We start from the raw sequence: 16,611 nt of genomic DNA on the forward strand, positions 1-16,611 counted from the left end.
CCCTCAGAGAAATGATTTACCCCTTCTAGCATAACTCACTCACCCATCTTGCCTACTCTTTGCATTTTATCTCTGTCCTATTGGTATACCTTAAGACATAATGCATGATCAAAATTTTATTAATAGTACTCTATTTTGAATATAATGTTTAATTTGTCTAGCCCCCCCCTTTTTATTAAGGTAAAAAAGCAGGACTCTTTGCTCAGTTTTAGATGGGGCTCAGAACAGATTTTACTAAATGTGACCATCCTTCTTTCCTGAAGCAAATAAGCATGACTGTATGGAACTTCATTATGTTAAATAACATGCTGAGGAACCCAGTCAGGGACATATCACCAAGGGGAAGACTGATTGTTAGTGAGATTTGAATTAGCCTAACTGTTCCTCCTGTTGTTGTAAATAAAGCAAGAAGTCACTGCCCTATCCATACCCCCAAACAACCTCATTTTAGAATTTATTTCTGAGGAAGGTGACATATTAAAAGGAGTATCTGGTAAGGAGCTCATTTTAAAAGGCCCTCTCCAATGTTGTTTGTATGAGGGGTGACTATTATTAAAAAAAGAAAAAAAAGTAGACAAGTATAAAGCTATTTCTTCCCTTAGAGATGAAATTATGGAGTTGCATTTTAGGTTGGGATGAAATTAATCTTTTTAATTTAATGCTCTGGCAATGACTATACTGGAATCCAACCAGGGGAGTCAGTTATTCCCCACCACTGCAATGTTTGTTGAGTATCTACAATCAACTGGAAATGTGAAAAGCATTTGGTTAAGTATCATTAATAGGATGATATAAAATACCCTTCTCAACTCATAATAGAAATTGGACCGACTGTATTCTTCAATGTGCTGTTTTTTTGTTTGTTTGGTTTTGTTGCCTGCAGGAACACACAGACAACATTATCCAGATATCACCAAGCATTATGGGGACAAAAGAGAAGGGGAGAATTTTACTAGAGTCAGTTCTCCACTAGGTGTCTTTTATACAAATTCCACACTTCTGGTAAGTCACCTAGTTCAAAAACACCAACATTAGAGCTCTTTGGAAATTATATCCACATCACATCTCCTTTCAAGCCATTTGGCAACTACAGTCTCTAATGGGAGCTCTGTATTTGTGACCACAGATGCAAACTCTTGGCCACCTGTATTCCATGTACATTGGGACAATGAGGAGCAATACAGATGGGATTGCCCAACAACTGTGGCATGGTTAGATGCAGTCTAATGGAAACAGACATTATATGGAACTGTGGAAGTTCTGCAGTATTCATTTATGTTTTTCAGGATACTCACACATACAAATCAACCAACAGAGTATTCACCTGCAAGCTATAGCCATTCTTTATGGTATAAGAGAGAACAGACAGAATACCAATGTACAAGCCTACTTCTGCACTGAAAGCAGAGATGGCCAGGGACCTGACAGCTGTGGTGTAGCTGTAGTTGTGGTATGAGATTCAACTCCTTTGTACGAGCAGAGTGGACAGAGAATCCCATGGAAATCAGAAGTATTACTTTGCCCCCAGGGTCTGCTCAAACTCTGCAGAGTAGACATACGTAATCTATTTCTGGTAGCTAGAACATACCCTCCCTTCGTATCCAAATAGGAGTATATACACGAAACACAGAGCAGCCATTTTTTCCTATAAGAAGGTAACAAAATACAGGTCTTTTTGCCCAAAAGCAGGACAGCTGTGTGTTATGTGTAAGTGCTCAGTTAGATGGGTATATCCTCAGGTGACCTGTGGAGCTACCAGTACAGACTAAGATTCACCGTACACTGCTCCATTCACTTCACTGTAGGAGATGCAGTTTACTGTGGAATGTAGTTTAGGTATATGTTTTTTGTGGAAAACTGGCATTTTTACTTAGGGGCAAAGGCAAAATCCATAATCCACTTGGGCTGTGAAGAGACATAGATATGAAATATATTTTATCTGTCTGCATTCCACATAAAACTGCACACACTGCAAACACTTGTGCTGTCATGGGGCCAGAAAACTTGGATACAATATCCTCATCTCTGGTGTAAATGGCAACATTAATAAAGTTCTTCTTTGAGAGATGGGACCAATTTAATGTGTATCTCCAGGGCACACACCAAGAATACTTCTTTTGTATATACTGGAAGGAAGAATACACTGGGAAAACACCCTCTATTTCCAGGAAAGCTAAGAAAAAGGGAGACTTTTGAGAGGTGACATGTTTTTGCCCTTTTTATTTCCCCTCAAACAAGTAACCCAAGCATGCGAGCAAACAGGGGATCTGCAGCACAGGCACAGCAGCAATCTCTCAGGCAGCACTTTCCGTAAACCTGGGTTAACATCTGGACCGGCAGCCATTTGGAATGAAGAGTCGAATCTCTGCTGCCCGCTGCAGTGCAGCATGGCATACACCAACGACCCTGGGGCACTCCTTCTGTTCTGGAGGCTCCCACTGACACGTGAGCTGGGGACAGACAGAGGTTTATCCTCTTCCAATTGCTTGCAACTCATGTTGCAAGCTGAACTTGCTGGATTTGCCACCGAAAACATAAAGCTTCCTCTGCATCTCCTGACGTATGTTTTAAAAAAGCAGCAAGGCCCTTCACACAAGGTTCATGTTCTTATTGTTTGCTTGAGCGTTTCTGATTTGTTGGGGGGAAGAAAAGACCCTTGATGTACGAAGTTGGGCTTAACTCCCCAGAGCCCAACTCTCCCAAGGAAACTCACTGCTTCAGGGTACTTTACCTTCGTGTGGGGCTGGGTCTTGATGGAGCCGTATTCATATTTCTTCTTTCCGCTGCCTTATTAATATCTGAAAAGAATAATCAACCCATCTGTTCAATGCTACGGAATAAAAACAAGATCATCAGCACATTTCAAATGAAAGCAACAACAAAAAAACTACAATGACAACCAGATGGTGTAAGAAAATCCATTCAGCAGAGACACACTGTCACTTGGGCAATTTTTATTATTAAGTTAAGGCAGTACATTGTCATGGCTTGGTAAGGAATGTCCTTCAGTTTTCTAGCTACCACATAATTTGTGTAAAACTAATTACGTCACTGCTTTAATACTCACTCCCTTCAAAAGGGGGAAAATGTTGTTTTCTAAACTCTTGGAGAGCCAGCTGTAAGATTTTTTTCATGGGGAAGAAAATAGGGAAAAGATAGGGAGAGTTTAAAAAACACAAGAGCAAAGGCAAATAATTCTATTTTATGTTACTAAGAAGTAATAGCTGGATTCCATTGTCTTAAAACTTCCAATATTCCATGAAGTGGGGCCTCCTTTTAGTGTGTCTTATGTTGCATTCCATTGGCTAAAATCTTCCAGAATAAGATGCAGAAAGAAAATTAACTTTTGTTTAAAGAAACAAAGAGTATGACCTGTTAATATCTACAACCTTCATTGATAAATACCTAAGAATAGAATTGGCATTTGGTTTAGTAGGGTCATTAGGTAATAAAACCCTCCTCCTAAGAAGTTTTCATTAGAGAAGACTGGCATATACAACTAGATAAGGAAGAAGAGTGGAATCACACAAGCTTATAGAATAGCCAATTTGTGAAGTTAAAGCATGCTTTGCTAAAATCAAAACATACCTGCTTTACAAAAATTGAAGTGAATAATAAAAACACCACGTATTAAGAAATCTGTGTGCAAAAATAGTACCTGACAATTTCTACATGATTTAGAGATACACATTAAAAATTTCATACTTCAGATGAATAGAGAAATAAAACTGCTTTCTGCTACAGTATAGTTTTGTTCCTCTTATTCCATATTAAGCAATTAATAGTATATCTAATGACATTAAATGGTATTAAGTACTAACTAATTAGAGTGTTTTAAAATAGTAATTATATATTTAAACAATCCCAACCAGATTCCTATCACATGAAAGATCATAGCAGTAACAAGAAACTGAGAGGTCTGGTATAGACTTTACCCTGCTATGTTGCCAATTTTTTATAGTTCCTGTTGAAGTAAGAATGATCTTCAATTCCATTTTAAATCAAAAGTCTCTATTATGCCTACAAGAATGGGTTCTGATAAAACTGAAGATAACATATATCTAAATAGAGAAGTATATCCTACTTAAATTGCTTCTGACCTTTTTAATTAAGCAGACAGAGGATATAATCCCTCTATTTAAAAAAAATCAGAAAGTATTTCCTTTATAAAACTTAGCCAGTATATCTGACCATAGCTTGGGTACTGCCATGTGGCACTTTCACAATTTACAACTCTTAAAGTTTACAGGCCTTACAGGGAATATCAAATTCTTTTATATGTAATTGTGAAGAATACTAGTTCAGGTTTAGAAGCACTTAATAATGACCTAGTCTGCTCACTTAGTGTATACCACTTGCTAATATAGAGTGGCTATGATTCAGAGAGAAATGTAATATCTTTGATTATTTAAGTAGTTTCCAAAGTGTCTCTGGAATACACTGGGTGTGTATTACGATTTCTTTTAAATAAGTACAACTTCAGCAGGACTCCATGTATTTAATGGTCTCATGAATAAAGAAAACTCATCTAAACACTGACTAGACCTGGCAAACATTTAGGTGAGAGTACAGAACATATGGTACTTCTTTAATTGATAAGTTTCTATTGCCATAATTTGCCCTCTACATATGAAAAGGGATATAACTATATCCAGTTCTGTGAGTATCTACCTATAGGACTGGAGAGACCAAAGTGGTCACATAGTATATTCCTTTGGGGCAAAACTGGTTCCAGTTAGAATGAAGGATATAAATATTTTACTTGGAAGTTGGTGAAATCTTTTTGCAATTCCTTAAAGCACTATATAAAGTTGCGGTCCCTAACCCCCAGGCCGGTTAGGGACAGACTGGGTCACAGAGCTGCCCCCCTTCATGGAAAAATTGTCTTCCATGAACCATGATGAGCAGGGGCACAGCGGGAGATGAGTGGCAGAGAGAGCTCAGCTCAGCTCCCCATCACTCACATCACTGCCTGAGCTCCACTCCCCCACCACGAACATGGAAAAATTGTCTTCTGTGAAACCAGTCCCTGGTGCCTAAAAGGTCTGGGAACCGCTGATTTAAAGAACATTCACAATTATATCTTTACATTTTGATTGTAATTTGTCTCCTAGTAGTTATTTTCACTGAGTAGTCCAAAGCAATTATATTTGGATGGCATGGGACATTTATTCTGCAAAAAAGAATTTTTAGACCATTTTCTTAATTTTAGGGTTAGCAAACTTTTATCGTGGTAAGTCAAATGTTTGTTTATTTACTCCTATATGTGTTTTTTAAACTTCTATCTTGGCTGAGATATGGAGAAAATGAGACCTGTAAATTTCTGCTAAAGTCTCATTTCTATTCAATAGAATTGCTCAGGTTGGGGAGTTTTCAGTGACAGTTGTGAAAATACAACCACCAACATAACCATCAATCTCCATACACCCCCAAAATTTTCACATGTGCATACAGAACTTTTGGAAAATCTATGAGTTCATAAATGCAAGAATAGAGAAGCTACCAAAAGTACAAATAACTTCAGGCAGCTCATTCATCCCAGTAGAGTAAAAATTTAAGGAGGCAAGAAAAATCTTGCCCATTCTAATACTTTGTCACAGAATTTGAAAATCTGTCAACTGGAGGTAAGAGACTCATTTAAACAAGTTTTTCTTTTCTTTGATAATGCAAATATTGGGACTGGCAAAGGGGCTTTTGTATTTTAGTTCAATCAGATTATTTTCTTCCTAAAGCCTTACAGAGATGTAAAATCAACATTAAGGAAATAGAAATGATATTAATTAATGTAAAGGAGAAGAGAAGAAAGTAGAAAGACAATTTGGAGCTCTTTCTGGACATCAGATGGGAAACCATGATTGGAGAGAAGTTAACAAGAGGGCAGTGGCAACTTGGAAGTCTCTTTCAGGGAAAGATGGAATGCCTCCTCTGCACAGAAAAGAGTCTCTCTTAGTGTCTTCTCCACTTCAGCTTGGTGGTACTTCTATATTTTGTTAATTATATTAGCAATATGAATGCCATTCAAAATCATCATAATCACCATGAGGTGCTTAACCTTGGCCTGAATACCTATAATTTCCAAGTGGTCTTCTGGAAACAGTTAAAAACACTTCTCAGTTAAGAATTTTTAGACAAGAAAAATAGCACCAACTCAAGGCACTTACATAAAAGGAAAAAAATGGAAAATAATCTAGGAAACACGCAGGAAGTGGCAGAGCCATTTTAAACCACAGAAGAATGGGGTGAAGAACTCCCAAAGAAAGATACAATATCTAATCTACAATTTTATTGTAGACTAATATGGCAGACAGGGTTCAAACAATGGTCCTTGAATGTTATAAATAAAAATGCATGTTTCATTCATAGTACCAAGAACTGTTTTGCTCTATTTTTTAATTGTAGTAAGATAGATAACTCTTTTTACCTTAAAACCAATTTTTATACTTCACAGGCTATAGCAATAGAAATCAATGAGGACTAGAAATAACAAGAGCAGTGTTAAAATTTATAGGAGGCTATTGGTTTGGACTGAAGTCCTACAGAAGACACAACAGACCAAACAAAAATGGACTTACTCATGCTGAAGTTCCATACCACCAAGACAAAACCAAAATCTTTATATGACCTTTTGAGAAATCAGGAGATAGAGATAGTAGCTAAACCCCCAAACAGGCCAGTTTTAGCTGGCATGATAAGGAAGTCCCCTCTACTTTACCCTTTACAAGAAAAGTAACTTTGAAATGACCAATGCACTTTTTTTCTTTGTTTCTGCTTTCTTCAGCCCACTTTTCTGTCTATAAAGCCAACCTTTTCCACTAAACTCATCAGAACACTCATTTTATTTTATAGAATGAAGTGTTGCCTGATTCTAGAATCACCAATAAAAGCTAATTAAAGTCTTTAAACTAAATTTGTTGTAATTTTGTCTTTTGACAGCAATGAACCACAATGTCTACTGACAGTATCACCATTGGCTTGAAAGAAGCCAGAAGCCCACACACAATTTTAATAACTGATTACAAATTAAATAAAACTCCCTAAAAGGCTTAGCTAAAAACCAACTAACAATCAGGAATTACGAAAGTGGAATTACATGCTGATAAAGATAATGCCACTTGGAAAACCATACTGACAAGGCAGCAGATATCACACATTAAATCATCTAAACTGGGAGGGGAAATCACAGGACTTCTCACTAAGTTACATTTATGAAGAGACTTTGATGATACATTGTAACATCAGGGATACTGTAATGAGTTACAGGGATAAGAGAATGCTATGCTTTCTGTTTCTAAATCAACCCTTTAAGCTCACTTTGAATACTACACATTTCATCATATTTATCTCCTTAATTCTCTAATTAAAATAATTATCATCTTTAACTAATATAGTTAATACAGAATATTATTCCTGGGAACAGAATGGGGGAAATAATTACTTATATTTACAAAATGTTTACTTTGTACCCAAGCCTGTAAAAGAACATTATGTGCATATTTCACTCAACTCTTTTACAACTCTTGAAGTACTATTATGATTTCTGTTTTGCAAATAAGGAAATCTGAGGTTTAGAGAAAGTGACTAATCTGAGGCCACATGATTATCAAGAGGCAGAGCTGAGACTCAGATCCAGGTCTTTCTCACACCAAAGTGTTTAAACATTATGCTATGCTGCCTCCAACAGGGAGTGGAAAGACAGTTTCCATTTAGAACACTCTTGCTAGGACTCCCTGATCAAATACTGATAAAACACGGAGAAGGCCCAGTCTGTATTAGACACTCCATTGTTTAAATGCCCCAGAGACACCTGATGGGGCAGGACCTACTTATTCAATTACCACTTCAATTTCTATCACCTCAAACTACAGTGTTTCTGGGTTTTGCCACTGTGTTCTTTTCACTTCAATTCTTCAGACAAAAACTCACTATTGACAATTTCCTGCCCTTCTAATTTTCACTCTTTGAAGGAAAGAGTACTTGGGTGGGGATCAGCAAATTTGACTTGTAGTCCTACTTTGGGGAATTTAGTCAAGTCACTTGATTTCTCTGAACATGTTTTGCCTTGATAAAACAGATAGTCTCTGCCTGTGTTATCTATGTTGATTTAAGGATAAAAATGAGCTAAGAGAAAAAACTCACTATTTTGGATCCACAAAGGTTGAACTAATCTAAACTAGTAAAGTCTGAGCTACAGAAAATTTAAAGTAAGATTTAAAACAGGCAAAATTTCAACTCAATTGTACAAGTAGACAGCAAGTAATGAACCTGAAAAGGAAAGCTTATAATTAGTACACTGAACATTTGTCAAATGTCTACTACATGTCACACACATCCTAGGCCTAAGACGTGCAAATGACAAGGCTAAAGGAATTCACTGTTTAATAAAGGAAAGAAGCACATGTACAGAGATAATTACATTATAATCTAAAGTGAGATTATGGCAGAGGCCTAACTTTGTGCATGTGTGTTGCAGAGGAGGAGCAGAACTGAGAGGAGAATGGGAAGAATGTTGGGGGGGCGGGGAGAAGGGGAAAGAGGCAGGAAAGGCCTAAAAATAACATTTAAACTAGACATATACATATATTTTTTGCAAGTGGAAGATAAGAGCCAATAAACTATGTCTTGAGGGATGAGTAGGAGTTTACCAGAAAGAGAAAAGTCATTCCAGCAAAGGTAAAGGAATGGTGTGAAGCAGCGGTCCCCAACCTTTTTGGCCCCAGGGACCAGTTTCATGAAGACAATCTTTCCACGGACTTGGGGAGCAGAGCTCAGGCAGTGATGTGAGTGATGCAAGGAGTGGCTGTAAATACAGAGGAAGCTTCCTTCACTTGCCATCAGCTCACCTCCTGCTGTGTGGCCTGGTTCCTAACAGGCCATGGACCAGTGCTACTCCTTGGCCCTGGGGTTGAAGGATATACCTTAGAAAAACTACAAGAAGTTTAGTGTTGGGGACGTAGGGATAGGAGGAAGAAAAGAAAGAGGAATGACAGATGAAGCCAGAGTTAAACTAGATCCAGATTACAAAAAACTTAACTACAGAAAAAGAAGAAACTAGTGGCAAGAGAGCCTGTTAGGAGGCTATGAACTAAACTATCACAAAGAAAAGTCTCAGTGAAGCCAAATTAATGAAGCTTTATTGCATGTATATTATTCCAAAAAGGGGGGAGGGAGTATTTAAACCTAAGACATTAAAAATATTGCCCACTATAGCAATGTTATTCAAGGATCATTGGTTTGACACCGAAGGGAACAGGTGGGGAGAAAATATTTAAAAGGTCATGATTTTACTATCAATAAAGAGATATAAAATGGACTGATGGCCACAGGAATCAGTAATTAACAGCCACCAATCTATTAGTTCAATCCATTGTTCAGGAAGAAAACAGACCAAACTACCCTTCTTCTTTTTGAAAATATCTAGCACCAACAGCCATGGAACCTTCTTCATTTTTTTTAAACATTTAAAAAAATTGTAGTAAAAAACATACATAAAATTTATCATCTTAACCATTTTAAGCGTACAGTTCAGTAGTACCAAATATATTCACTGTTGTGAAAGAAATCTCCATAACTTTTTCATCTTGCAAAACTGAAACTCTATATCCATTAAACTCCTCTTTCCTCCCCTCATTCACATGTATGTGTATATATATGTTTTTCAATCCCTACATTTCTTTAATGAAGATACATCAGCACTACCTGGAAAGATAAGTCAAAATCAAAATCCTGTCTCAAACTTTTAGAATCTGAGAACTGAGCCTAAGAATCTGTATTTTAACAAGTGATTCTCAAGTGATTCTTCGAAGGTATTTGGGAACTACTATTCTAGTATCTATCTATTCCCTTAGCTTATCATAAATCATAATATATACTCAGGGCCTCCATTTAGAAATTATCCCTGAACCCCTGTGTTTAAGTGGCAATAAACCAAAAACATTATCTGCAATAAAGAAAATCTCATGACAATGGCTAAAATTTGTAAAAACATAATGTCTGAAAACAATACAAAAAGGATAGTCACACTGCTACCTCCAAGGGAAATGAAATAATCAACCCAAGTTTCCAGACTGCTAAGGTTAATAAAAGTAATATACAATTACAGGGTCAGTGCCCCTCTTGCAAAGGAGGAGTATGCAGTTTACCACTCTCTTCAATTTCATCTGATCATTTTAACTGAAAAGTTAAAGCTTCTTTTTTCAATTACCTAGTTATAAAAAGGCAGGAAAAACAGTAACCACTGAGCTTGCCACTTCTTGATAGCATGTTATCTACTTCTCTGCCTAATGAAGGGGAAACTGCCAACTGAAATTTTCTCCAACTACATTCTGCAAACCAGAGCTGTCAGTAGTTTTGCTGGTACGGATTAAAACTGCTTTCTCTTTGAGGAATTTTGTTTTCATATCTAAAAGCAACTCTTTGCAAAAAGAGAAAAATGGCCACACATAATTTCACATCCACATCGCTAAAAACAAAGCAGAACAAATCTAAAGTTTATCAGCAGATCATGGAATCTTGGTAGATCTGCTTTCTTTTTTGTCAAGAAGGTGAAAGCATCCTACTGATGTGAATGAAAGGAATTAAAATACTGAAAGCTTCATAGATATTCTTTTTTTAAATACACACTTTACAAGTTTTATTTCATTTATTAATTTTTTGCTTTGTTGCCCAGGCTAGAGGGCAGTGGCACAATCATAGTTCACTGCAACCTCAGACTCCTGGGCTCAAGTGATCCTCCTGGCTCAGCCTTCCAAATAGCTAGGACTATAGGTGTGTACCAACACGTCTGGCTAATTTTAAATTTTTTTGTAGAGATGCGATCTCACTGTTTCCCAGGCTGGTCTCTAACTTCTGGCCTCAAGCAATCCTCCCACTTTAGCCACCCAAAGTGCTGGGATTACAGGTGTGAGTCATCCTGTCTAGGTAAAAACTCCACAGATATTCTAACAATTCCTATCAACTCTAGCCCAAATTATGAAAATAAAAAAAACCTTATAGTTAAGGTCTTGCTTAAAAATAACTCATTAATGTAAACTCAACCATAAACCAGAGCTGTCAATTCCAATTAGTAATCTGGGATATGACTAGATAAATACCATAATTTGTTTCAACTTTCTATTTCTAGTGAAAACTCATTTTCTGAGTTACTAAATCAAGGGTTCTCAAACTTTAATGCACATAAAAACTTCCAGGGTGGTTCCTGAAAGGCAGATTATCCAGACCCCATCTCCAGAGATTGGTTAGCTGGGAGTGAGGGACAGGAAACTGCATTGAAGAATCTGTATTTCCAAGAAACTGTTCTGGTGACTCTGATGCAGTTTTTTGGGGACACATTTTGATAAATGCTGTCCTTAAGTTTCCCAAAGGCTGCAAAAGGTTCAGTTATACATTTATAGCAGTAAATTTTCTGAAAATCACATTTTCTTAGTTTTTTTTTGAGATATCAAAAATAATTTTCGAAAAAAGATTTAAAATAAACCTTTGTATCATCCCTGACCCTAAATACATGTTATTACTATGTCAATCTCCAATTACATAATTAAATGTACTCAAAGCCAAATAACTTACAATTCAAAATTCTCAGAATCTTGCCCACTAGCTGCAGGATGAACCTCATCTTCAGAAATCCAATCATTCCAGATCCAAACCAGGGCCCACTTAAGATATTTTATTGAGCTAAAGATATAAGACACTGTTTTGTAATGCAACTTAAGCTACCCTGATCCTTGACCAAAGTTGCCTGGTTTTTATACAGGCCAGCAACAATGTTTTGAACATGAAATAAAGGGAAAGGAGTCCTATGGTCTCGAAAAGTTCTGATTCTTATGAGGGGAATTATTTTCTTAACATAAAATTGGTCCAGTTGACCTATTATCTGTTTTCTTAAGTGACAGAATAAAGAATGAAAATGACCATTCCTATAAATATTCATATCTGGTGATAATAAAACCACCATTTAAAAAGCAGCAGGCATGCTGGTATTACATGTTTAGCTGACAGCGTACTTCGTATTTCCCTAATGTGCTGCTGCTTCAGACAGTGGCCTTACCCAGATCCTTTCATTAATGCCTCTCATTAATGAGAGTAACAAAGAGGATAATTTTGTTGGTCATTGTCCTTTTAACTTCTAAACAGTTTTACTTTAACTCTGCTTAAGCAAAAGTCTAGACAGATGTATATGCTATTCACAGGACAAATATTCTGGCACAAAAAGCTGACACTGAGCTTTAAAAGCACTTGTCTCAAAAACACATCATAATCATTAGTGAACCATAAGGTACAGAGAGGAAACAGGGTAGTAGAAAGAATAGTCAGTTTTGGGGAACACTATTACCTCAAGATGCTCGTGGGAGGATAGTGGGAGAAAGGCATAATGGTATCTTCCTCTCCTGGACACGTACACTGCATACATTTAGCATGTAAACATCTCTGAGAAGTTCTGGAGTAGGGACACCACTGTACTTCACCATTTCCCAATTTTGCTTGGGAAATGCTGAGGCACACACAATCTTTTATCTCCAGTAATATCCTGAATATGTTCTACTAAATATATGATCTTGGGCAAGAAATCTAACTTCTTTGAGCCACTGTTTCCTTCTATGCATAAAAGATACAACACCATTTTATCTATTTCACAAGATGACTGGAAGGATCAAATGAGTTAGTATTTACCAGATGCACTGCTAGCTGCATGTTATCACTACTAAGAGTAACAGGGGGTTTAGGAATAGTGGGTTTCGACTCATGTGGGGAGTCGAAAACAAGAGAACAACGTAAAACAGAGGGAAGGAAAACTTAAATACATTTCCTCTGAAGATTCTCCATTCTTAATACACTGTCACACTAGGAAAAAAGATTTTTTTCTCCTTGGGGCCATGGAGTTTTATTATGAAAATGGAGTAAAAACTTTGAAAACAAAATAATCCTTTCTAATAAATTGTTTTTTAAATTGTTTTCTGTGTGTGAGTTCTATGCAACTTGAAAAATAGTTCACTTGGGTCCCAAGGTAAAGAGAAGTGTGAGTTACATATGCTTCACAAGGCCTGGGGCTCAAAACTAGCATGAGTTAAATACAACTCACATGGCAGTTAATGTGTTAAAAGCACAAGTAAATTCCAATAATTCTATGCAACTTGAAAAATAGTTCACTTGGGTCCCAAGGTAAAGAGAAGTGTGAGTTACATATGCTTCACAAGGCCTGGGGCTCAAAACTAGCATGAGTTAAATACAACTCACATGGCAGTTAATGTGTTAAAAGCACAAGTAAATTCCAATAATTCTCGCAGTAGTTAAAAAACTATACAATGGCACTGCCATCTGCAGGACATAGACATGGACTGCTTGCAATGATTATTTAAAATGAAGTTTCAAACCATTAAACCTTTCCTCATCAGACTTCTAAAACCTTTCCAAAAGATGTTTATTCTTAGCTTTTGAGCACTGGTAGATGAGGCTCCATTTGCTGGAGTTCTGGAACTGACTCGTGGGTAAAATCAAACTCTTGTTTCTTCTCTAATTAGGACTGCTGCTTACAAATTTGAAGAAAACGACTTTAGCCTTATGTGGATCCTACATTGTGATCACCCCAAGGTAACCCCAAAGAAATATGGATTTTGTTTTAAACAAAGGAGGATTTTTTTTACACAGCCTATGGGGGAGATGCGGGAACTTGAATGGCCTGAGCTGATTTTTCTGAGTTTCCTTTCAATGAATTAAACCCGCGGCTACACTCACATAAACAGAGATTATGAATGGACTATTAATTAACAAACAATTTGTCAATACTTCCTTTAAAGTGTGGTGTTCACAGGCATGCAACATTGAGCAACCTAAACCCAGAAAAATTCCTTGCCATATGAGTTCTCTAGTATATTCTACAAGGAAAGTCAGTGTTTCTATGTTAAGTTTTAGGTTAAGAGAATGTGTCAGAAGTTTCAAAGAACACCTGGAGGGTGACAGATGAGCTAAAGGAAAGGCAAACCAGAATAAAGGAAGAATTTGATGTTAACAAACAGTCAAGTGATTTCTAATATCCACAATGCAAAACGTGGGCTTTACTGGTTCCACAAAGTCGACACAAAGTTAGTTTTTACACCCAGATTGACTCACAAAGAAAACATTAACCCTAGAGTTGTCAAAACCCAAGAAGCTCCGCCAGCATTTGCAGAAACATCCTTTTTATGAGCCGTCAGGCGGCTACCACATCACAATGCTATAAAAAAAACCGAAGAGGCACTTGAGCAGACTGCTCTTGCAGTTCAGAACAGTCCACAACAAGAAAGCTTGTAATACTGTCATCCCCAAAGATCCCAGGGCATTTCATGGAAACTGCTAAGCCTCAGGGGAAAATTCTGTGCATAGAGTGAAAGCCAGAAGGACCACAATTAACCCCATATTCTTAGGGCAGCGTTTCCCCAAGTGTGGAACGCAGAATAATTTCAGGAGGAATAAGGACGCACTGTTTATTTTAATAGATAGGTATTTATTTTTTACAAGCATTAGAAAAATAACTGGCTTCCCATTATCTGGTTTGTGACTGAAGTTTCCACCTTAAACAAATATATTTAAGAAGCAGAAAAAGGAGGCAGTTTAAATAAAGAAAATTAACATTTGGTAAATAGCAGTACAGATGGTACGCGGACATAAAAGTGCAACGCGAGACTGAAATCTGGGGGACGCCGTCCTAAGAAAAGCCCCTTGTGCGCTGTCGGAAGGGAAAGTGCCCAGCCTCAGGGGACTGGAAAGCCAGCTGGTTCGGAAGCTGGTTCTGTCGCTAATTTCCGGGGTAACCTCGGCCACAGTTTCTCGCCCCGTTCTCGGGGCCCGGGGTCCGCGTTTATAAAATGGGTGGGGTGCCACACGACAAGGAGACGCCTCGAGGATGTAGTCGGGGCCCGCGAGGCAGCGGCGACGGGGGACAGCGCTCCGGACGCCACACGGCGCTGCACGCCCGGAGAACGCCCGGAGAGACCGGCCGTCTGGGCCCAGATTCGAATCCCGACTGCGCCATCGACTCGCTGAGGACCCGCAGGCGAGCGACTCCACCACTTCGAGACGGGAGCGCGCGGGGTGTGAGACCCTACCCTACAGTGAAACCTCGAAGACTCTTATCGACGGTTCGTGCACAAACAGGCGGCGGCACTGAGGCGCCGCCGACTTCAGTCCCCCACTGGCCGCCCCGGCGCCGGAGCCTGGGCCTGACGGGAGCCTGGGGCGGCGGCGCCCCGCACCGGGCATGCGCAGCCCCGCGCGCACCCGGAGAGCGGAGGCCGCGGCCGCGAGTCGAGCGGGCCCTCCCGCCTTAGCCTCCGAGTCCGGCCCGGGCCCCCCCCACCACAACCGCCTGCCCGTCAGCCGCACGCCTCAGCGGGCGGCCACCGCTTCCCGGCACTCACCGCTACCAGAGCAGCGGGCTCCAGGCCGCTCCTTCGCCTCAGGCCCGCCGCTGCCGCCTCCCTGTCAGCCCACCTGCCCGCCGTAGGACAAAGGCGCCACCAACCGACCGGCGCGGGCACGAGGCAATGGCGGCGAGGCGGAGAGTGAAGATAGGGGCAGAGGGCGCGCACGCAGCGGAAGGCTCGGCAGTGTCGCAATGGCGCGCGAGTTTACGGCAGGGCGTCGATCTCCTTGGCAATGAGGGCGGGGAAGTAGCTCTCTGGCGGCGGTTGAGAACGCCAGGGGTTGCCTAGTAACGGCGTCGTCGGCTGAGATTGGGTACCACGCCTGGTCACCCCCCTCCCAAAAGGACTTCAGTCAGGCCTTTCCTTCTGTTTTCAGAGCGCATTCCCTCCTTCCTAACTGTGGAAATAGAACATTTAAATCCCCAAATACTTCGATTTAGTCTTGCATAAAACATAAAACCAAAAAACCCAAATACCTATAGATGTGTGTACTGGAGAATAGTATTTACAGTCCTGTAACCTCTGATCTCAAAGAACAAAGCAGAAAGGTGGAGAAAATGTTTTATTTAAATTTACATTTAAATAGGCTGTGTACTCTATTAGTTTCACTGACAAGAGGCAAAAGGCTTCTGGTGATATAGTCACAGGTTCTCCTTGAGTTATTTATTTCTTCCTTGAATATTCATTCAATGTCGAAAACAAATTTCCCACAATGTAACTGTCAACCGTGAAGCATGTAAAATGTTGTATTGTTCATTTACTCTATAGGATATATTTGTCACAGGGAATGGAATTCACGCACACAATTGTAAATACACTATTAATCACAGCCATAGCTATATGAATCAGGTACTCTTTTATTAGTTAGGAAAATCCTCAGATCCCATGGGGTCTATTTTTCTCCTTGTGAATAGTGCATACTAGGTAAAAATGGTAGCTGTGGAATTTAAACACTATGAGAAGCCAGATTCCTTTGATACTTGCTCATAGGCTCTCTCCAGTCATTTATTCACTGAATATTTATTACACGCCTACTATGTGGCCCTATGATTTGTTATATACCTACTTGCCAGGCACTATGGTGAACAAATCCAGACCCCTCTCGGTTGTCTTGAGAGTACAGTCTAGCAGAAAGATAGAATTAGGCAAATAATCACATTTGGGTGTATAATTGCAAACTGAGATATATGCTGTGATGGAAAAAAATAAGAATTCT

General features: G+C 39.1%; 1 protein-coding gene across 3 annotated transcripts in view; it reads right to left on the reverse strand.

Moving 5' to 3' along the window:
• Positions 1-15,549, reverse strand: part of NCOA5 (nuclear receptor coactivator 5) — a 31,639-nt gene extending 16,090 nt beyond the window's left edge. Inside the window, exons 1-2 of one of the 3 annotated variants that reach the window (XM_045528237.1) lie at positions 15,390-15,549; positions 2,732-2,798 (exon numbers count right to left, since the gene is read on the reverse strand). In XM_045528237.1, coding sequence (XP_045384193.1) covers positions 2,732-2,769 — 38 coding nt within the window. In that variant the 5' untranslated portion in view covers positions 2,770-2,798; positions 15,390-15,549. The remainder of the gene's footprint in view (positions 1-2,731; positions 2,799-15,389) is intronic. The other 2 variants (XM_045528235.1, XM_045528236.1) reach the window with 2 other exon arrangements.
• Positions 15,550-16,611: the final 1,062 nt, after the last annotated feature.

The sequence above is a fragment of the Lemur catta genome, chromosome 17 (assembly GCF_020740605.2).
Source record: "Lemur catta isolate mLemCat1 chromosome 17, mLemCat1.pri, whole genome shotgun sequence".
In the NCBI taxonomy this organism is placed as follows: Eukaryota; Metazoa; Chordata; class Mammalia; order Primates; family Lemuridae; genus Lemur; species Lemur catta.